We start from the raw sequence: 22,884 nt of genomic DNA, 5'->3' as shown, positions 1-22,884 counted from the left end.
ACTGCTCCTTCAACTCCGCCACCTTCCCGGAAGACTGGAAACACGCTGAACTCACCGCCCTTCTGAAAAAACCCACAGCGGACCCCACCGAACTCAAAAATTACCGCCCCATTTCGCTCCTCCCATTCCCGGCCAAAGTCATCGAGAAAGCTGTCAACAACCAGCTCGCAGCTTTCCTCGAAGCCAACAAATCCCTCGACTCCTCACAATCTGGCTTCCGAGCAAAACACAGCACTGAGACCGCCCTCATCGCAGCAACAGACGACATTCGAACTCTACTGGACAATGGAGACACAGTCGCCCTCATCCTCCTCGACCTCTCTGCAGCATTCGACACAGTCTGCCACAGCACCCTGTTACAACGCCTCAATAACATCGGAATACAAGGAAAAGCACTTGAATGGATCACCTCGTTCCTCACCGGAAGAACCCAGAGAGTCCGCCTCCCACCATTCAAGTCCGAGGCCACTGAAGTCATCTGTGACGTACCACAAGGATCCTCACTCAGCCCCACCCTCTTCAACGTATACATGAGCCCCCTCGCGGCCATCGCCCGCCAACACAACCTCAACATCATCTCTTACGCGGATGACACTCAACTAATCCTTTCTCTCACCAATGACCCCAGCACCGCCAAAACTAACCTACACGAAGGAATGAAAGAAGTTGCCGAATGGATGAAACAAAGCCGTCTCAAACTGAACTCTGACAAAACAGAAGTCCTCATCTTAGGTACATCCCCCTCTGCATGGGACGACTCTTGGTGGCCGGAAGCCCTTGGAAAAGCACCCATCCCGACAGACCACGCACGGAACCTAGGCGTCATCCTAGATTCTTCACTCTCTATGAACAGACAAGTCAGCGCCGTATCCTCATCCTGCTTCAACATTCTTCGCATGCTCAGAAAAACATTTTGCTGGATCCCCACCGAAACAAGGAAAACAGTCACCCATGCTCTAGTCACGAGCCGACTGGACTACGGAAACACCCTCTACGCAGGTACTACCGCTAAACTCCAGAAGAAACTCCAACGAATCCAAAACGCCTCAGCCAGGATCATATTAGACATCCCGCGCAACAAACACATCTCTAGTCACCTGAAAGACCTTCACTGGCTACCCGTCAATAAGAGAATCACTTTCCGACTGCTAACCCACGCACACAAATCACTCTACGACATCGGACCAGAGTGCCTCAACTCACGATTGTCCTTCTACACCCCCTCCCGCCAACTACGTTCCTCCAGCCAAGCCCTCGCCACTGTACCTCGCATCAACAAGACCACCATGGGAGGCAGATCCTTCTCATACCTGGCTGCTAAAACATGGAACTCACTCCCCGCTTACCTTCGCCTCACCCAGAACCACCTAGCATTCAGAAAGCAACTTAAAACGTGGATATTTGACAAGTAATCCTCCTCCCCTTTCTAAGCGCCTTGAGACCCTCTGGGTAGGTAGTGCGCTATATAAATTTTCTGACTTGACTTGACTTGATCTTTGGTAATGGAAGACCTGAATTGTCTCGAGTTAGTGAAGGCATGTCTGGAAACAATTTTGAAATAAGACTCAAGTTTGAGGGTTCTCTTTCTAATACAAAATAAGATGGCCTAAACACATGTAAGCTAAACATCTGTGCTTAGCATAGTTTGACCCCCGACTGGTATTTTGCTGCTCTGTTATTACATCCAGATGTATACTACAACAAATAACATTACAAGCCAGAACTATTGGCTTTGCCAGTGGTTGTTAGTTGTGTAGGATAAATAATCAACAACTTGCCCCTCACAGCGTTTGTTCCACCGGCCAAGAACAAGGATTCCAGCAGTTTCCTCTTTGCAACTTAAAAAACAGCAAGGGTATCTGTTTGAAGTCTGTATTGCCATTTTAAATACTAATGCCGTTTATTTATGTTTCCAAAAAGAAAGAAAAAAATATATTGTCATTTACAATGTCAATAACTCAAACTAATGTCAATGCGAGACCTAGTGCATTCCCAATGCTGGTTTGTTTTGCTAATAACTTTGGTGCCATGTGATGAATCTGCACAAAACGTTCCAAAGAAGCCTCATCACTTCAGCTCTCACCTGAAATGTTTTTGAATGCTTTGACCGAGGGTGCTAATCAGAAGGGCAATAGGTCTCGCATTAGGAAAGTTTGAGCTATTGTTCTTGTAAATGACAATTTTTTTATTTATGTGTTGGTTTTGAAAATAGCTAAATTAATAGCTTTGTCATTTACAATGCCAATAGTTATAACTTTCGCAAATGTGACACCTATAGCATTTGTAATGCAACATGTTTTGTATTTACGTGACTTAGATGTATTGACATTACAAATAACATTGGCTTTTAATTTTTTTAAAATATTTAATACTTAAATTAAAGTGATTGTAATTTATAATGGCAATAGCTTAAACTTTTGTAAATAACTTGTGAAGATTATGTTCAGTGTATTTTATTGTGACGAAAATCCAAGAACAGAAGTGAAATAATATCTTTTTGTGACATTTGTAATAAAGCTTGAAACATTGAGAGAACATATTAGAACCAGTTGTTGAATGGTTGCACAGATTGATGCTGTGATGGCCCTGAGTGATGCTGTGGTAGCGCATAATGATGCTGTGGTGGCGCATAATGATGCTGTGGTGATGCTGAGTGATGCTGTGGTGGTGCTGAGTGGTAATGTGGTGGTGCTGAGTGGTAATGTGGTGGTGCTGAGTGGTAATGTGGTGGTGCTGAGTGGTAATGTGGTGGTGCTGAGTGGTAATGTGGTGCTGAGTGGTAATGTGGGGGTGCTGAGTGGTAATGTGGTGGTGCTGAGTGGTAATGTGGTGGTGCTGAGTGGTAATGTGGTGGTGCTGAGTGGTAATGTGGTGGTGCTGAGTGGTAATGTGGTGGTGCTGAGTGGTAATGTGGTGGTGCTGAGTGGTAATGTGGTGGTGCTGAGTGGTAATGTGGTGCTGCTGAGTGGTAATGTGGTGGTGCTGAGTGGTAATGTGGTGGTGCTGAGTGATGCTGTGGTGGTGCTGAGTGATGCTGTGGTGGTGCTGAGTGATGCTGTGGTGGTGCTGAGTGATGCTGTGGTGGTGCTGAGTGATGCTGTGGTGGTGCTGAGTGATGCTGTGGTGGCGCTGAGTGATGCTGTGGTGGCGCTGAGTGATGCTGTGGTGGCGCTGAGTGATGCTGTGGTGGCGCTGAGTGATGCTGTGGTGGCGCTGAGTGATGCTGTGGTGGCGCTGAGTGATGCTGTGGTGGCGCTGAGTGATGCTGTGGTGGCGCTGAGTGATGCTGTGGTGGCGCTGAGTGATGCTGTGGTGGCGCTGAGTGATGCTGTGGTGGCGCTGAGTGATGCTGGAGTGGCGCTGAGTGATGCTGGGGTGGCGCTGAGTGATGCTGGGGTGGCGCTGAGTGATGCTGGGGTGGCGCTGAGTGATGCTGGGGTGGCGCTGAGTGATGCTGGGGTGGTGCTGAGTGATGCTGTGGTGGTGCTGAGTGATGCTGTGGTCGTGCCGAGTGATGCTGTGGTGGTGCCGAGTGATGCTGTGGTCTTTCTGAGTGGTGCTGTGGTGGTGCTGAGTGATGCTGTGGTGGTGCTGAGTGATGCTGTGGTGGTGCTGAGTGATGCTGTGGTGGTGCTGAGTGATGCTGTGGTGGTGCTGAGTGGTGCTGTGGTGGTGCTGAGTGGTGCTGTGGTCTTGCTGAGTGGTGCTGTGGTCTTGCTGAGTGGTGCTGTGGTCTTGCTGAGTGGTGCTGAGTGGTGCTGTGGTGGTGCTGAGTGGTGCTGTGGTGGTGCTGAGTGGTGCTGTGGTGGTGCTGAGTGGTGCTGTGGTGGTGCTGAGTGGTGCTGTGGTGGTGCTGAGTGGTGCTGTGGTGGTGCTGAGTGGTGCTGTGGTGGTGCTGAGTGGTGCTGTGGTGGTGCTGAGTGATGCTGTGGTGGTGCTGAGTGATGCTGTGGTGGTGCTGAGTGATGCTGTGGTGGTGCTCTAGTGGTGCTGAGTGATGCTGTGGTGGTGCTGAGTAATGCTGTGGTGGTGCTGAGTGATAATGTGGTGGTGCTGAGTGATAATGTGGTGGTGCTGAGTGATAATGTGGTGGTGCTGAGTGATAATGTGGTGGTGCTGAGTGATAATGTGGTGGTGCTGAGTGATAATGTGGTGGTGCTGAGTGATAATGTGGTGGTGCTGAGTGATAATGTGGTGGTGCTGAGTGATAATGTGGTGGTGCTGAGTGATAATGTGGTGGTGCTTAGTGATAATGTGGTGGTGCTGAGTGATAATGTGGTGGTGCTGAGTGATAATGTGGTGGTGCTGAGTGATAATGTGGTGGTGCTGAGTGATAATGTGGTGGTGCTGAGTGATGCTGTGGTGGTGCTGAGTGGTAATGGTGCATTGTAAGAACGGCCTTCAACAGATTGTCTTCATTCAACCCTCCCTTCCCTATTGTTCCTGAAGCTCGGAAAAGTCAGAAGCTTAGGTGTATGGAAAGCCTCATTGCGAGCAAACGAGTGTCGATATTGAGTACTTGGTATGTTATCACTGTACTTTAAAGATAGCAAGGAGGATTCCTATTGTACGTTTACCATAGGCAACTGTAAGAAGACACTGAAAAGCCTTGTGCTATTAACCATGTTAAACAAAACCCGGCTTCACAGTAGTAAGGGGGCATGTTATTTTCTCCTGCCTATGCTATCTTTGCGGCTAAGTTATTATTGGTAAGTACAATCAAGTCAGGATTCTGTGTCAGAGCTCTTAAGCTGCAGCGTGTCACTCACGAGCATCTCTTGGTATTCTGGTTCAAGTAATGTTGCATTACAACTGGATAATTCAAAAATACAAATAACGCGTTGAAACACATAAATAAACTCCTCATTCCTGAAACAAAAAACTTGAGAACTCTGCCAAACTGTGAGTGAGACTAAATTGTGATTACAGAATTCTGGTGTACTTAGAAATTCATATCACTTACAAATGACCGTTCTCTGATTGAAAGGTGCTGCCATGATCTCAGTGACCGGCATATGCGCAACCATGCCTTCTGAGAAGTATTTAAAAGTAAACTAAAATGTACTAAACTTTCTTGCATATGAATACTCCAGCTCTTTAGATAACAATGATCGCATTCACTTTCTAATCACGTTAGTAGAAGGTCATTCTTCTATTCTAGCCTGCACTTCACACCTGAACAGGTGCAATTATGCCCCTAATAATAAAAACCACAAATTACATTAGTCAAATTATTACACCTCTCTTGCGGTGAGCATATGATTAACCAACGTCTGCTTGGAGCTCATTACCAGCGTCACTTAAATATGGAGCTTCAAAAACATAAAACGTCGCATGGATCGAGATAGTTCAAATACCTGGGTGTGGACGAAGGAAGGCCACATCGTTTTGTCTGTATTGCATTAGAGTGTTAAGTACCCCACCGCTGTTGTCCTCCCGTTTGCTGCTTGTTTGTGTTCTGTTTGGTGTGGTGCCAGCTGTCCCATTCCGTGCCCCTTAAGGGTTTCTAGTGATGGATTATGGGTTTTTGAATAAGCATGCCCCCCTGCCTCCCAGTATGACAACCCTAGGATTTCAAAGATAAGGACGAATAAGAAAGGCAAGAACCTTACCTGCTGACTTAGGGTGCATCTGAAACTTGTTAATCGGATTTGTGTGTTCTTTCAGATGAAAACTATAACAATCACGTAAGTGGGGCGCTCACTGCTGCCGTTCCTTTTGTTATGTCAATGGAAGCAATGGAGGGCAGCAAGGACTCGAGCGCACACCCAGTCTAGCTCTAGTTAACATGGATTGCTGAATAAATCTGGGGTTCAATGTCTGGCTCTGGTGTTTATTTTCTCAAGATGATACCCTCGGAGACAGCCTTCAGTATTTTAAACAGGTACACCGCTGGGACATATTAGTGTGTGCTCCGCGCACATGCAAATCTTTTTCGAAGAGGATGCACTTATGTGCTTGTCTAGAGAAAGTTATTTAGGGCCGAATGTAGATGTTGGTGGTATATACTCCATCGCAATGGCGACGGAGTATACATACTGCCAACATGAAGGTCCGGCCGATTTCAATGCAGGCCGACCTGGAGTGTGGGTTCGTAGTGGTCTATAAATCCACTATCACAAAAGTGCTGGCATCTTCTAGGATAGTGTAATACACTGATGTACCTATACCAATTTCAGAAGACATACACACTGTAGAAAGTATGCATGGACTTGATTTTAAGGTTGTTCTTATGTTAGGATGCAGCACTAATAAACAAGCTCAATTGAAGGCCGGGAAATGCTCTCGGCATTGGGGGGCAGGAGGCGCATTCCTTTGCAGTGTGAAGCAGGGGGCGGGGGAGCGGATGCCTTTGAAGTGAAGCTCTCGGCTGTGGCTGGTCTGATGCAATGATGCGAGGCATCACACACTGACTGCGCCAGTGAACAAGGCTACCATGGGCTGAACACCAATCTCTCTTATCCCACCTTTGAGCCCTCGCCCTCTAACACTCCCAGGCAACGACAATGCCTGTGATTCACAAAGCCCTAAAATACATTTTAAGTCTCCGTGTTAGATACCTTAATTATTTCATCGTCGTTATTCCTCATTCTGTTACCATGAGCCTTTGATCACCAGTATTATTGTTCCTAGTGCCCTTTCTATGTCTTCTTCCGATGCTCTTCACCCTACACTGAGTCATGTGTGTTACATTCTGCCAACATGACTTGCAAAAGGAACGAGTGTTAATGAGTCATATATCTCATTGAGCCCCAAATTTAAAACCAAGGGCTACGATGTACCACGAGGGTGAAATTCAGTCTGTAATGTGTAAAAAACACAGAGCATACTGATACTCTTATCACCTGATATTAGCGTTTGTATATTTGTGCTGCTGTTTCTAGGTGTTGTTTCTAAATAAATGATGTTGCATTCATCCAATTTGGCTGTATAGTTAATTTAATCAAACTATGCTAAGTAATATAATCCGTTATGATTATTGTGTATGCATAGCACTTAAAAGACAAATGTGCTTTGGTATTTGCAAATAAAAAAACACATCGTCCAAGACCTTCATTTTTTTTCATGTTGGTTGTGACATTTTAGGTATTGTATATTCAACAAAGGTCATTCCTGAGCCAGAAACAGTTTAAATAATGATGATCTGGTAGGAAATATAATCAAACAGCAAGAGCAATTTGAGGAATGTGTAATATATTTTCTGTGCATGGTATGCATTGTCAAGTGTTTGATTTGATGAACAGTTTCATTGAATTTTTATAAATATTTAAAGCTCTGCTTTGCTCTGAGGAAATCAAACTTATTTGATCAAACTGCCATCTGCTGGTCGCTTATTGTATCGACAGCTCTTTGTCAGTTCAAGCTATTTTATGAACACGGTGATCAAAGTACCAGGTGCGCAAAAAGAATTATCGTGCATTAACAATATACTGCAGGCAATAATTGACACGATCATCTGGTTTACTTTGTTCTGGTATATACGTCCGATAGCTAACTACTGATCTAAAACCCTTTGCACAGTTTATGCATGGTTGAATTAACAACCCATTTCCCAAATAGGAAAAGGAATCTAGCACTGAGTATTTCATATTTATATAACATATCCCTGGAACTGAATCTAAAAACACGACGTGTACTGGCTTTTTCTGTGGCTCGGGTTTTTAGGTTGATCACCCTAAGGTTAAAATATGAAGCATAAAGCGCACCTATAACCTATGGCCTTTGCTTTCTGGTCCCTTCTTACTTTTTATGAAAGTTGATGATTGCTAATATTAATAGAAACCCACTATTCCCTCCAGTCATTTATTTTTTTTCTCTGCAATGTATACAAGGCACACACACAATTGTGCAAAAGATACGGGGTAAATGCTGAAAACAAATGATAGATATGTTACAGTGCAGTGCTTCATGTATGCCAGTTGCTGCAGATCCCACAGGCACTCGCTTGTTGGCACAGGGTTTGCAAGCAAGACAGAACAAGCTCTTGGCATTGCTGTGGGGAGGGGGCCGTGAAAGTGAAGTGAATAATTAGGGGAGGAGAAATGCCTGCCTGAGGCCGAGCGCACGCTGGGGGAAGCTTCAGATGCCAGTGGGAGGGAGGCTGGAAGGGAGGATGATTGCTTTGATGTGGATGCACAGTTGATGCCTGTTGGGGAAAAGCGCGTGCTTGTTCACGTGAACTGTTGAAAAACCACTGCTTTGGTTTCACAATTATTTTGAACACTAAAATTCGATCCTATCCATTCCTTGCGGAATGGTATAGGCTCGACCTAAACATGGATTTTCCATCTTAATTTCTGTAGGAAATTTCGGTTGCAGGTGTACAGAGAAGACAGCTGAATGGAACTACACCAAATGTGACATAAAGTTAGAACTTTAATCAGAAAGCATGCTTTCTGTGATTTGGTGTAAATCGCTCAGCTGTTTTCTAAAAATGTACATTAAAGGGATGTTCGGGGTTGCCATAAAAATGTTAAAAAAACATGTATATCTAAACTGTTGTCCGGCTATGCTCTCACTTTAGAGAGGACTTGTCAATCCTGATTTAGTTTGCCACAACACAAACAATATGTTGGAGCCTTCATTACAGGACTTTGGAACACCCTGACTGACCTCAAGGGGCATGTAGAGAGGCTAAAAGGACCTAGCCCCAACTTGGACAACATGTGGTGGCAGTTATTTCAGGTCCCAGGATCATTGTCCTCCTTGAAATTAATTGTGAATAATGCCAGGTTTTGAGGGTCACAAAAATAGAACATATAAAGGGTGATGACAGATATTAGTTGCAATATAATTCATTTCTTGGTGGTGGTATACTCCTTTCAGGAATTCTGGTGAGTTCTTGTGTGATTTTACTGGTGAAAATTGGTGAGCACCTGCTGGGACTTGATGAACCATGTTTGAGAAAAAAATGTTCTTATATTTTCTTGAATAGGTTTTGGAAGGTGCTCCAGAAGCTAAAGTGGATGAACATTTTCTGTAAATTGACATTATCTTCCTCAGCCATATAAGAAAAAAGTCTAATATTCTGACTTAAAACATATGCTTCCAAAAGCAGCCTGTCAGTTGATTCCCCAGTAGTCTACTTAAGCTTCCCACAGTGTTCTAATAATCAACAACTAGAGCGCTAACCTTCTGTTTTTATGAAAAAAGTTTGCACTCCTGAAACCATCTTGATGGATTGAAAGCTGTAAAACCTAAAGCATTTACTTTAGAAATTAAGAGCATGAGAAAAATAGTTTTGTCTCATTTAAATTATGCTTGGTGCTCTACCAGTGTAAGATAAGAACACATTTTCTATGTGTTTTCAAATATCAATGTCATTCTTGTTAGTAAAACATTCTGAAGAACTGAGAAAAACAAGTACTTCCAACACTCTTGAATACAATTTTGTTGGAAGAGGAGCTGTTGAATTTGAAGTGTTTTCTGAACTGCGGTCTGAAGTAAATGGGCATTGAGATGTTAATGCAGGCATTAAAATGCACAGATAAAAAATGTGTGTGGAGGTATTGGTTTTAGGCAATTTTGAGGCATAATATATTATTTAAGAGGGCTGAAAATAGTTGGTGAGGCATTTGCATATGTACAGCATCCCCTTCCCACTTTTGTTTACACAGCCTACCCATCAACCCATCATCTCAGTCGCTTAACACCACCCTAATATTTAAATGGTAACATTTTGGTCGACAAATATAAATAAATATATGCAAAAAAGGAAGTAGGAAACTCTGAACCCTAGGGGTTTCCTAGCTTTAGGTAGAGAGCAGCTCTTTTTATATGGGGCATTACACTACTGAACCTCTAGAAATGCTTACATCAAATGTCTGTTTTTCTAGCACAGTTTTTAAAGCCTAGGATTAGCAAAGTGCCATCCACTCCATGCTGAAAATGACTGACGTACACAAATCAGACATTAGAAGTGAGCATTTTTTCATCCACATTGCTCTTGGTTGCACGCTTTGTGTAGCAGTGTCATCTGCAGTCCACCTTTTCCTCACATACAGAGAAGATGCTGTACTAACATCAATAGGCAAAGATTATATGTCTAAACTGTACAGAATTCCCACTGAACTGAACAAGTACAGCTGAAGTTGCTGCAATACAGACCTTCCCTGTACATATACATGTAACAATTACAGCATTGGGGCAAGTATCACAAATTTGCTTGTTACAATTCTCAAGGTTCCCTTATTGCGTTTGGTTTCACCTATGGAACTTTGCAGTTAGGGTGTCCGTATCTCAATTTACAAACCTTTTTATCGCCCTCCTCAGGTTCCTTTCTTAGAGTTACATGGTGAGAGCACAGAATATGTTGGACGAGCAGAAGATGCCATAATAGCACTTTCCAACTACCGGTTGCACATCAAATTTAAGGAGTCCAGCGTCAGTGTAAGTATAACTCAGTACTGTGCTTCTCATTTACTCTGCCAGAGTATTTTTAATGGCTTTGAGTATATTATAATTTGTGATCTTAATCAACTAAATATAGTGCTTGACCTTCGATCATGTTGCTATTCGGAGTTTTAGGAATTCTTTGCTAATTGAAATGCTGGCCCATTCATTCCTTTGATATGTTTCGTTATGTTATGTTAAGGGGGTGCTTGTAAAGCGCACTGTCACCGTGGGTTTCCTGGCGCTGATTGGATGCAGAGGGGACAGAGGGAATCTAGCTAGATTGAGGGAAAAGCCAGGTTTTTAGTGATTTACGGAATTGGATGAGAGTATTGGAAGTCTTGACTGGGGAAGGGAAAGAGTTCCAGAGTTTAGGGCCAAGGTATGCAAATCTCCGACCACCAGATCTACAGAGTTTGATGGGGGGGACAGCCAGGAGGTGTAGGTGTGATGATCTGAGATTGCGAGGGGGACAGTAGGGCCGGATGAGAGATTTCAAGAAAGCAGGACAAGAACCGGAGAGAGATTTGAAAATAAGACAGCCAAGCTTAAAGGCTGGCCTCAGCCTGATAGGGAGCCAGTGCAATTTGATAAGGAGGGGTTTGGCAGACTGCCATTTCGGTATCCCGAGGGCCAGTCTCGCCGCCTGGTTTTGAATGATTTGCAGCCTATGGATGGAAGATTTAGGCAAACCGTAGTAGATGGAATTTGAGAAATCCAGGCGGGAGAGGACGAGGGCCATGATGACTTGCAGCAGGGCATCGGGGGTGAGAAGGTAAGCCACCTTCCTGATCCTGCGCAGCTGGAACATACAGGAGGAGACCACCGTCCCCACCTGAGGCCCAAGAGATAGTCCGGCGTCAATGGTGACCCCAAGACTTTTCACCGCGGCCACCGGGATAGGGGGGGGACCAAGTTCTGCCGGCCAAAAATGCGAACCCCAGTGGGCAGAGCACCTACCAGGAAGGAGGAGCTCCGTCTTTCCTGGGTTCAGTTTTAGTTGGTTCTGACTCATCCACTGAAGGATATGGGACATAACTGCCTGGAAGTTAGAAATAGCAGAGGGGGAGTTTAAAGGAAAGATGAGTTGCAGGTCGTCTGCGTAATTAAACACGGTAACGTCCCACAGCCTCAGAGAAAGAAGAAGGGGGCGAAGATAGAGATTGAAAAGAAGAGGGGATAGAGAGGAGCCCTGGGGGACCCCACATATGTTGTGCTTGTAGTCATTGAGAAGTTGTGCCTGCATGCAGTGGGCAATTACTTATTTCATGTGAAAACTTGACTCTCTGTATCTGATTAATGGAGTACTGCAGAATAATATTTCCTTGAGACAACCTGATCTCTGGTTTTGCTTCCAAGTTGATGATTACTCCAAAAACGTTATAAATAAAATAAATAAATACGTGGTGTTCTGATGAACTGACACCAACCACATTAGCAAAATGGTGGATATTTGCAATTGGTAACAGAGCTGAAAGGATGCCAGGGAAGGAGAAAGTAGATAGGTGAACTTAAGAAACAAAGTGATATGCCAAACCGGTGCCTCGATTATCTTTGGCCTGTGTGCTAAGCACATGCATTGCTGTTTAAGAATCGCCTATGTCTTTATTTGTGTTCTATAATAACATGTTGTAACTTGGCGCATTCCCTTCCCTTTCCGTTACCCCCTCCCTTTCCCCTCTTGTTAGTATAGCCTACCTTGGAATGTTGGGGTGAAGCTCACATTAGAATGTTGGTGAGCTCACTCCAGTGGATGGCACTGAAGGATCTGGTTGTAATAAACTCCCTTTCTCAACTCATCGCTGTGGAGTTTTCATTTCAACAAATTGGCGACGAGGATGGGATCCGAACCCACGCGTGCATACCCTGCTAAAGTCCAAATCTTCCTCCTTCAAATCCTCCTATGACCTTGGTAATCGCATTGTTGTTCTTTACCCTTACATAGGGAGGTGTGTTGTAACTTGGCGCATTCCCTTCCCTACCGTTACCCCCTCCCTTTCCCCTCTTGTTGGTATAGCCTACCTTGGAATGTTGGGGTGAAGCTCACATTAGAATGTTGGAGAGCTCACTCCAGTGGATGGCACTGAAGGATCTGGTTGTAATAAACTCCCTTACTCAACTCATCGCTGTGGAGTTTTCATTTCAACACCTGTGTAGAAAGACATTGCTGTTTTACGATTAGCATTTTGTACATTGGCTGCTTTCATGGTAGCACCAGTGTTGTTACTTTAGCACAAACATTCCAGGAATCCATTTGTCATAGCTATTCATTTCCAGCAAGCATTCCAGTTGTAAAATTTGAGTGCCACTCTTTAAGTTTTTGGAACGTATATGTTCGAGGCATGTGTGGCTAGATACACATTGTGTGCATACTCCTGCCATCTAGTGTTGAGTTTGGATGTGTGCAAGCTGTTTTTCTTTTAAGAAGTCGTTCGAGTCACAAGATACTTTGACTCCTCCTCTTATTGGTAATGTGCATGGTCGTAGACTCTTTTATTAGATTGTGTCTTTCCACCGTCTGGTATCATGCTCGAGTTCAAAACCGTTGTGGTGCTCTATTCAGTCACTATTAGACAGTATTATTATCAAATGCATTTCGTTTTTCTTTATTGTCTCTGGTCTACGGCTTAAGCTTCACCGGGTGGCTTCCATGTTGACCTCTGCCCATTTTGGCATTTGCCTTTTGGGGCCTTCTTCGTCTCCTGACTGCGTCTCTCCACCTTATCTCGACAGTGATGGAACGGATGCCATTTCTTTACTATCCTCTCTACCACAGAAGATACCCTCCGACTGACCTCCCATTATGTCTGTAATTTGTGTCTGTATCCAGAACACAACAGGGTTTCCTGCATGAACTGCTCCCACTTCCAGTCCAAGAAGACCCTTCGTGATCGTAAGGCTCGGCGGTTTGGGTTATCCTGTAGAAGTGAAGACGACACACTGACCTCTTCGTATCGGACAACCTCAAGGTTAAACAGCAACCACAACCTTCGGCAGCAGATGAGGAACCTTCTCCAAGCTGACCGCTCTGATCTGAAGATCAAGGTCTTGCATCTGGCTTAGTCTGTTGTGAGTTCAGACTTCCCTCCCCTTTCGCCACCGCTTGCACGCAGAGCAAATCCAACATAAGCATCATCCCGCTGCTCTGAAGCCGGAGACTGGCTGCCGGGCCCCCACTGTCTCCAGGCCATGATCAGCACTGACCACCACCTTCAGACTTATCTCCTAACTTTGGCTTGGAGCCGAAGAAACTGTCGATACCAGCACACTTGACGGCAACCACGCCCACCTCGGTGCTGACCCACCCTTCAGAGCCTTCGGCGTTGAATTTGAAAACTCATTCTGAGCTGAATACCTCGGCATCAACATAAAGGACCAGCCTCAGCTTGGGCACTGTCGAACCAATCCTCCACAAGCTGCAAGAGGAGATAGAAGTCAGGCAGACACATCTTGGCATTCAACTCCCATATTGGTCGGATCTTAGCCTGCCCTCCGGGGTCTGGCGCTCACCATCCAAGCATCAGTTATCTTTTGACGAAGCATTGGGCTTGCCACCTCCTCCAAAGTAGCACTAGAAGGTGGACAAGGCTACTAGCACCTTGCCCTTTTCTCCTCCTTCATCTTACCCTTCTTCACAGCGCTCACCTTCTCCACCCAGCTTGTCAGGTGACTCCCATCCCTACACACCACAGGGGTCTCCTTACTCAGTCAGAGGGGGTCAGGGGATACGTTCAATACTCTTCTACAGGTTGATCCCGGAAACACCTATTATGCTGACCCATTGGGGGACACAGACTGTGACCTGTACCCCTGCTCATCCCTCCCCTCCGGAAACTCCACCTTCTACCATAAATTGGTTGGTAGGGCTACCTCCTTAAACTAGATGAATCTCCACATTGAGCTTTTGGTGGAGGACTTCCTTTTTGAGACCCTTTCCTCCACACAACATTCTGCCCAGAACCTCCCAATTCACAAAGTAATGCTGCATCACACCCCGGTCATCTTTCACAACCCTGTCCACACCAAGGTTATTACACCCGGGGTGGATAAAAAAATATAAGACTTCCCCTACTGACCCCATGTACATTCGTGTTCAGCTCCCGCCTAACTCTCGAATGGTCACCACTGCATGAAAGAGGGCTACCTATACTAGATAAAGAGAGTTAACGTATACATGCTGCTGATAAAAAAGTAGTTGCGCAATCTGCCATCCATTGGCGGATTGCCAATTACATTGAGCTGCTCTCTGGGTATGACCGTGCCCGTTTGGATGAGATGGAGGAGCTCCTCCAGCATCTTTCAGATGAGCACAGGATAAAGAGCTATGAGATTGTCCCAAAGGCAAAGCAGATCTCCAACACCACCATCTGCTGTGCACTAGATGCCATGGACAGTGCTTCTCGGGCGGGGTCAACATCTATTCTATTTCTATTTCAATTTCTATTTAACCCATTTGTAAAGCGCACGTAGACCAAGGTTTCATGGCGCTGATCAGAGTAGGGTGTGGACGGAGACTAATTCACTTTGGTTCATTAAAGTGCCTGTGTAAACAGCCAGGTCTTAAGTTGTCTTCTGAACTGAAAGAGCTCAGAGCAGGAACGGATCTCAAATGGCAACGTGTTCCAAAGTTGTGGCACCAGGAATCCAAAGCGTCGGCCACCATATCTCTTTTTCTTAAACATGGCGCTCACTAACAGGTTTTGATGTTAGGAACGGAGATCACGAATGGGGATGTGCCTAATTATCAGATAGTTGATGAAAATGGGACTGTAGCAGTTCAGGGACTTAAATGTTAAGCAGGCAGTTTTGAAGGTTGACCGTTGAAGCAATGGGAGCCAATGTAGTTGTTTTAGTAAGGGTTTGGCCGATTGCCATTTGGGTAGTTGGTAGATCAATCTCGCGGCCTGGTTCTGTACCAGCTGGAGCCTCTTTATCTGATACAGGGGAAGACCCAGGTAGATGGAGTTAGCATAGTCCAGGTGACACAAGACAAGTCCTATCACAACCTGGATCAGTGCTGCCTGGGTAAGCAGATGGTTGATCTTCTGAATCTTACGTAACTGGAAGAAACACTTCGATACTACTGAACCCACTTGGGTGTTCAGCGATAGATCGCGATCGATGTTAACCCCTAAACTTTTTACAGCAGAGGCCGGTTTGGGCAGAGGACCAAGTACTGTGGGCCAATAGTGGGGGCCCCAGTGGATGCAGCTATCTCCTATCAATAACACCTTCGTTATACCGGGGTTTAGTTTCACCTGGATATGGTCCATCCAGTGACGGATGAATATCATAGTTTCCTGGAAATCGGTGATGGACTTGGTGGAGTTATCAATAGTAAAAGACAGCTGCAGATCATCCGCATAATTAAATGTGGATACTTGCCTCTGTTTTAGAGCTTTGATTAAGGGTAGGAGGTACAGGTTGAATAGATGTGGGGACAGGGAGGATCCCTGTGGGACTCCGCAGGTGGTATTCAGCCTGGGGGCAGTGAAGGTGGATAACCGAACTGCCTGCGTACGATCCTCCAAAAAGGAGGTGATCCATTTCAGGGCAGTGCCCTAAAAGCCTGCCCGTCCGACACGGTCCACCAAGATGGTATGGTATGGTCCACCGTGTCTAACGCGGCAGACAGATCTAAAAGGACCAGCGCTTGGGGAATGCTTGCATCAACCTTCCTTCGGAGCTCGTCCCGGACTGCCAGAATGACTGCCTCTGTAGAATGACCCGGTGGAAAACCAGGCTGATGGGAGTCCAGATGTCCAGTGTGTTCCATAAAATCGGATATACACTTTGCCACATGTGCCTCTAATACCATGGCTAGGTAAGGGAGCTGAGAGATCGGGCGATAGTTGGAGGGTTCCGAAGTGTCGGCCCCGATCTTTTTCAGCAAGGGAACCACTATCGCGTCCTTAAATGATCTGGGGACACTTCCTTGAGAGATTGATGAATTGAGCAAAGACAGAGCAGGTTGAGGGGAGGAAGAAAAAACCTCCCTCAATATATATGGTGGGCAGCAGTCCCGAGGAGAGCCAGATTTTACTTTGGACAGTAAAAGAAAAAATGTTTCCTCACTAATTGAGGGGAAAATGTCCATGATAGAGTTGTTCATGATGGTGTCCTTCGGTGGCTTAGTTGATGGGGGGCATATGATACTAGCTTTAATGGCTGTAATTTTATCCAAAAAGGAGGAGTTCAATTTGTCACATAGCTCGGGAGAGGAAGTGGGTTTAAGTGACAGTCTATCCGGATTGGATAGCTCATCCACTATTGAAAAGATCTCTTTCGATTTGTTGGAAGAGGTAAGGATTCTCGAAGAGAAGTGTACAACCTTTGCTTCTTTAATAGCTTTATTGTATTTGACCTGTTCTTGTTTATAGAGGATCCTGTCCCCTGGGTCATAGCCCGCTCTCTATTTCCTTACTTTTTGGCGAAGTGCCAATTTCATTTCTTTCAATTCCTTGGTGAACCATTTGTGGGCTTCAGCCTTACGATTGATTCTGATTTTTTTTAAGGGAGCAGAATGGTTACTGGCTGTAATTAACCAAGATGCGATCTGAGATTCCTGAAGATCTACATCCTGCACCGAGCAAGGAGTAGAGCTAGTTAACATATTCAAGAATTCTGCTTTATCAATAGCGCCCCAGCATCTGACTGTGCCGCCTTCGGCTAGGGGGGACTTAGTTCTTATAGGCAGCGTTAGGTGAAATGAGACCAAAAAGTGGTCCGACCATATACATGGAAGTACTGTTAAGGCAGAGATGATCGGGGTTTTAGTCCAGATTTGGTCCAATATATGACCTTTCTGATGAGTGGGTTTTAGAAGATATTGCGTTAGATTGAGATTCGTGAGAAGGTTAGTAAATTCAAGGGAGTGGGGGCCGCCTAGCGGATCACCAAACCAATAATTAAAATCGCCAATGAGTAGCAGATTAGAGTATTTCGTAGCTAGATCCGCTACCTGCTCGCTCAAGGCGAGGGGAAAAAGGGGCATGGGCTGGGGGGACCTATAAACAATAATACAGATGAGGGAGGTATAGTCGGAGTTTAACTTGATTACAGCATTATCTGCCACAGCCAGATTCAGCGGTGTGATGGTCGTGAAAATGTGTTTGCGCTGGATAATAGCCGCTACTCCACCACCCGCTTTCCCCGGTGAGCGATCAGTGTGGAGTATATAATAATCTAAGGGAAGAGCAGCAAGTATATCCGGAGTGGAATCAGGGGTCAACCATGTTTCAGTAAGAAACAGAATATCAGGAGATTCTGTCGAGAGTAGTGTAAAGATCTCCATTTTATGTCCCACTAAAGAGCGAGTGTTAAGGTAAGAGATACGAAAAGTCACCTGATTAACAGGGAGAGTTCTGCCAATTTTCCCCTGGCACTGCGCTAGTTCCGGAAATTTGCTACGTATTTGCAATAATCCCAGATTTGCGAGGCGCTCCTGGGTACCCACATCCGGCATTAAAGATAGCTCATGGAGGTTGCAGAGAGTCTCTGGAGAATATTTCAGTATTTTCCCAGAGTGCAGTGCCCCATGGCCCGTCCTGGCACGGACGGGCGCAGACGGGCTCGCCTTTGGCACGCCCGCTGCGCAGACGATTGAGTGGTGCCATAAATAGTATGGTAGAGGAGGTTGGGAGGGGCCAGGCTGCTAGAGCGCAACCTGCCTCCTACCCCCAAGATGGCGGCTAGAGTGTCGGTCTGAGCAGCAGTTGATCGGCTGCGAGACCGGCGATGTGGGGGTGGGCAGGGTTCGAGTCCCCAGTGAGAATGCACAGGTTAGCAGGCTACATAAATATTTCAAAGTCAAGTGATTTTTAAAATTCCTCTAACACAAGTGTCACATTCAAAAACACGAAATAAATCAGTAGCTCCTGGCTACAGCCTCCTCATGATCCTAAAGCTCCTGTGAGCTTCAGTGTCCTTCTGTGCAAACACGTGTGCCTCCATATTTCTGGCTTCATGCGGGAAGTCCAGCAAAACTTGCTCAACCTGATGTTTAATGGCCAACATCTGTTCGAACTACAGGTTGACCAGAAGTTGGGGAAAAAAGGTACAGATCTCTCTAAAGTGATAAGTGCCCTTCAGACACCTACTTCAGCCACTCCTCCACTTACCCCCCGATCATACAACACCTGTCAGGGGGCACCTCCAAAGGTTCTTTCTCTTTTTACAGAATGCCACCTCCGACCAATGGGTGTTGGACATTATACAACTTGGTTATTGTCTGGAGCTCACTTCCAAACCTCCCACCATTACACTTCCCAAACACAAACTCTTCCTGGAACATCAAAAGGTACTTAGGGAAGAGGTCCAAGTGCTCCTTCTCAAAGAGGCGATGGAACCCATCCCTCACCGTCAGCAGGGCATGGGAGTATACTCTCTGTACTTTCCCATTCCCGAAACTAGACCGCATTACCAGTTCAAGGTACTCCATATCAGGGTCATCACTGCACTCAGGGTGCTCACCAAGTGCCTTTCGGTAGTGCTGCTCATCTGCACAGCCAGGCAAGGCATCCATGTCTTCCCCTGTCAGAACGGCTGGCTCATCCATAGTGCCAACCACGAAAACTGCAGCAAACAAAATCCTTCCTCAGACCCCTCCAGATACAGCCCTATCTGGAGGCAGTCCTCAGCTCAAAAGTTGGGATGGCTTATCCAAATGTTGCAAGAATACTGTCCTTCCATGCACAAATCCCTCTCAAAGAGGCCACCAAGGCACAGTCAGGACAGTAATGCCCTCCTCGGCATCATGACCTCCTGAAGTTTAATAGTGCCCCATCCCATTTTACACATGTGTTCGTTGTTGAAGTGCTTGGTGCTCCAGTCCTCTCAAGCGGAGGGTCAAAGGGACGATGAAGTGTTGATCAGCCACCGCACTTTGCAGTGGTGCGACATCAACAACCTGTTGTAGGTGCGGCCTTATCCCAGCCTAGTTCTACAGAGGACCATTACAGTGTATGCCTCCCTTACGGAATGAGGTGGGCACTTACAGGATCTGACTGTCCAAGGCCAATGGGAACCATCTCTCTGTAGAGCACTTCGCTTCACATTCCATCCTCACCCGCCTAGTGGGAAAATAATCTGATAATGGAATTGATGACCATGCACATTACCAGCATGAAGAGGAGCCACAATACCTCATGACCTTAAAGTTTTCTTCGAAGAAAAAGAACTTGAACATTTCTGGACCCAACACTAGGTGGCAGGAGTATGCATAGCACTTGAATCTAGGGCACTACATGCCATGAACAAGTGCTTGCTAGGTAAGTAACATATATCTTAATACCGCTCCCTAAACTTGTGTTCTCATTGCTGTTTTTGTTTTTCTTATAATCTGATAGAATGCATCGTCTTCCAACTCTTGTGAGATCTCTGTAAGTAATACACCATCTCTACACACACAGCCCTGCTTGGTATTGAAAACAACTTTAATAGAGTGTATTCTTACATTGCTGTGACTAGGTTTGCATGAATTTAACCCAACCCTATCTAGTATGCTGGGAACTTAATTTTGTTCACCATGAAGAAAAGCACAGGTCTATGGTGGTGGAATGTTTTGGCATTGGAGCATAGAACAGCTGCAATTGGTCATGCTAATAATCTCAGGTTGATCTGCAACAGTTTTGAGATATTGCACACTCACCATTAAGAGCATTTTAGATTTGTTGTTCCTGCAATTGCAATTCACTAGTAGGTCACACACTCTATCAACTGACAGATATTAGTGTTTGCAGTTGTTTAATCCACTTCTTGTGTATCAATGCTTATAAGCCATTTTGATATATGCACTCTCATTTTCTAATTGCATTTGGGGTAATTGGAGACATGTTGTCCGTCCTTTTGACTGTTGTCTGATAGTGTGTAACAACAAAAAGAGAGAGAGATTTCAGACACACTCTTAATCCCCGGTCAAGGTACTTAAACAAAAGAAGAGGGTCAGTGGAATAAAAGTAAACCACAAAAGGAGCAAGAAGTTGAAACTGACCTGACTTAGGTTAGTTTAGAAAGCCCTCACTCACCGACCTGGTCGGTGACATGTTTCATCATCGGGCCTCACTAAAGAGGCCGAGTGCCTCTTTAGTGTGTTGCGACGCCAGAATTACTGCAGAGCAGTTTAATTGTGTAAAGGCTTTCAGTGAAGATAAAGATAAGTGTCTCTAGTGTATCAAAACAACTTTATTTATAGATCACTAGGACACAGTTAAAAATTAGTTTGTGTCAGGAATTAAATCCAAGATTGATTTTATGGTTAATTCCATTTACTGATAAGATTAGTCAACCTGTTTCTGCCTCTGAAACGGTGTTAGTTTACCAGGCATTCATCAGGACTTTTAATTGTGCTAAACCCTGGCGGTATGAGCACTCTAAGGCTCACCCTTACCTAGGGGCGGGAAAGTGGAAAAAAAAGGGTAAAAATGTGAAAGCGCAAAGGGAGAGCAAATGCCCAGTCCCTGTTACTCCTGGTTTAGGAGGCTTACCAAAAACAGGTTACTGCGCTTGTAGAATGATTGCGATCTGCACCATGGGTCACGGGAGGGGGGTGGAGGCGTAATTGGCACACCGCCCTCGACGCCAGGCACCCTCTAGGAACCTGCGACTCCCTCGTACCGGACCCCGATGATTGGGTAACAGGGACTGGGCATTTGCTCTCCCTTTGCGCTTTCACATTTTTACCCTTTTTTTTCCACTTTCCTGCCCCTAGGTAAGGGTGAGCCTTAGAGTGCTCATACCGCCAGGGTTTAGCACAAATAAGTCCTGATGAATGCCTGGTAAACTAACACCGTTTCAGAGGCAGAAACATGTTGACTGATCTTATAAGTAAATGGAATTAACCATAAAATCATTCTTGGATTTAATTCCTGACACATAAACTAATTTTTTAACTGTGTCCTAGTGATCCATAAATAAAGTTTTTTTGATACACTTGAGACACTTTTATCTTTATCTTCACTGAAAGCCTTTACACAATTAACCTGCTCCGCAGTAATTCTGGCGTCGCAGCACACTAAAGAGGCACTCGGCCTCTTTAGTGGGGCCCGATGATGAAGCATGTCACCGACCAGGTCGGTGACGGAGGGCTTTCTAAACTAACCTAAGTCAGGTCAGTTTCAACTTCTTGCTCCTTTTTGTGGTTTACTTTTATTCCACTGACCCTCTTCTTTTGTTGTCTGATAGTGCCAGTTTGCCTCATTTCCATGTTTTGGAATCTTCAATATTCTTCGTTGTCTTTCCCCTGGAAGCAGTCAGTCTGAATAGTATGTTTCAGCTTGTAAAACACTCTTAATACTTGTTCCTTTTCCTACTAAAAGATTATTAATTCTCTCCTTTAAATATTCATGTTTGGTGAATCCCAAATACTTCTGTTTCATTCCTGTTCTTGCTAACTAATTACTAATTATTAATATGCCTCCACTTCCTGTGTTTGCCTTGTTGTGCTTCCGTGTTACTACTGCCTGCATTCCTTAACTTGCCACTCTGAATAAAAAAAAGCATCCAGGTAACTTGTTGTTTCCCAGACATATTGCTCCAACAGCTGCAGAAGAATTAAGACGCGCAGTAACGGTCTCTTCTTCTACTTATGGAATCTGTAAAGTGTATACACTCTTAACAAACTGCTTTGAGATATCATCATTTTCTGTTTTCACTGGATGGCACTCGGTGAAGAAAGGGTCATTATCAGAGACTAATTTTAAGCGCTATCAAAGCCTAACATCTCAGCTCATGCTTCGGTACTAGAGTCTTATATTTCAAATGCATCCGAGGTGTTTCCCGAACATATAAAGGTAATATGTTCCACTGTCACGGAGGATGTCATGCGGCTCTAATGCAACGGTACCAGTTTGTCTTATAGACGTTTGGTAACTACTTATTGTTTAGTCGCACCCTTCTGTGTTTGGAGTGAAGTACAGAGAAGCTATAAAAGAGTGTTATTCATTGGTAGCATTTATTCCGAATTTCTCATGGCCTTTAGTACGATAGGAATCCGTTTCTTAAATCAATAGTAAAAGTGACAGCAGATCAGTGGTGCATTTGTAGGAGAATTTTCAACTTTTTGGGTGGCTATGCTTTAGCCACTTCAGGCCCAGTGTCTCCCATACGGTTAAGATCTGCCTGGTAGGTGTCATCGATGCCTTCTTTTTGCCATGGTAGCATACTGACCTGAATTGTACCAGAGGCTGTATCCTACATGCCCATCCAAACAGTTCTTTTCCTGTCTCCCCCTATGTTTTTGGCAGTTCCAAAGCCAAGCCCTTTGAGTTCTGCATTAGTAATGTTCTTGTTTTGAAACTCTTCTGGTATTCATGTCCTGCCAGCCTTCAATGACCTCCCTACTCCTATGACACTACTCTCGGAAACGTAATTTCTTCGCCTTGTTTTATTGAAGACTGTTTTAGGATCTTTTCAAACAAGTCAAATAGGTGTTTGCCACTCTTGCTTGTTAAAACACCATTCAGAGCTTATGGCTCCTCCAGGAGAAGCCCTTTC

The 22,884-nt window shown here is 45.0% G+C and overlaps 1 protein-coding gene across 11 annotated transcripts in view; it reads left to right on the top strand.

Annotated features, from left to right (window-relative positions):
- Positions 1-22,884, top strand: part of MTMR3 (myotubularin related protein 3) — a 1,591,444-nt gene that overhangs the window by 468,096 nt on the left and 1,100,464 nt on the right. For 7 of the 11 annotated variants that reach the window (XM_086943220.1, XM_086943217.1, XM_086943214.1 and 4 more), the window contains one exon: positions 10,273-10,389. In XM_086943220.1, the coding sequence (XP_086799346.1) occupies positions 10,273-10,389 (117 nt within the window). Of the gene's footprint in view, positions 1-10,272; positions 10,390-19,739; positions 19,773-22,884 lie in introns of all 11 variants that reach the window. The other 4 variants (XM_086943216.1, XM_086943212.1, XM_086943213.1 and 1 more) reach the window with 1 other exon arrangement.

This window comes from Lissotriton vulgaris, chromosome 11, assembly GCF_964263255.1.
Source record: "Lissotriton vulgaris chromosome 11, aLisVul1.2, whole genome shotgun sequence".
NCBI classification, from domain to species: Eukaryota; Metazoa; Chordata; class Amphibia; order Caudata; family Salamandridae; genus Lissotriton; species Lissotriton vulgaris.
Note: the sequence above shows the minus strand (reverse complement) of the source record. Positions and strands in the feature narration are given on the sequence as shown.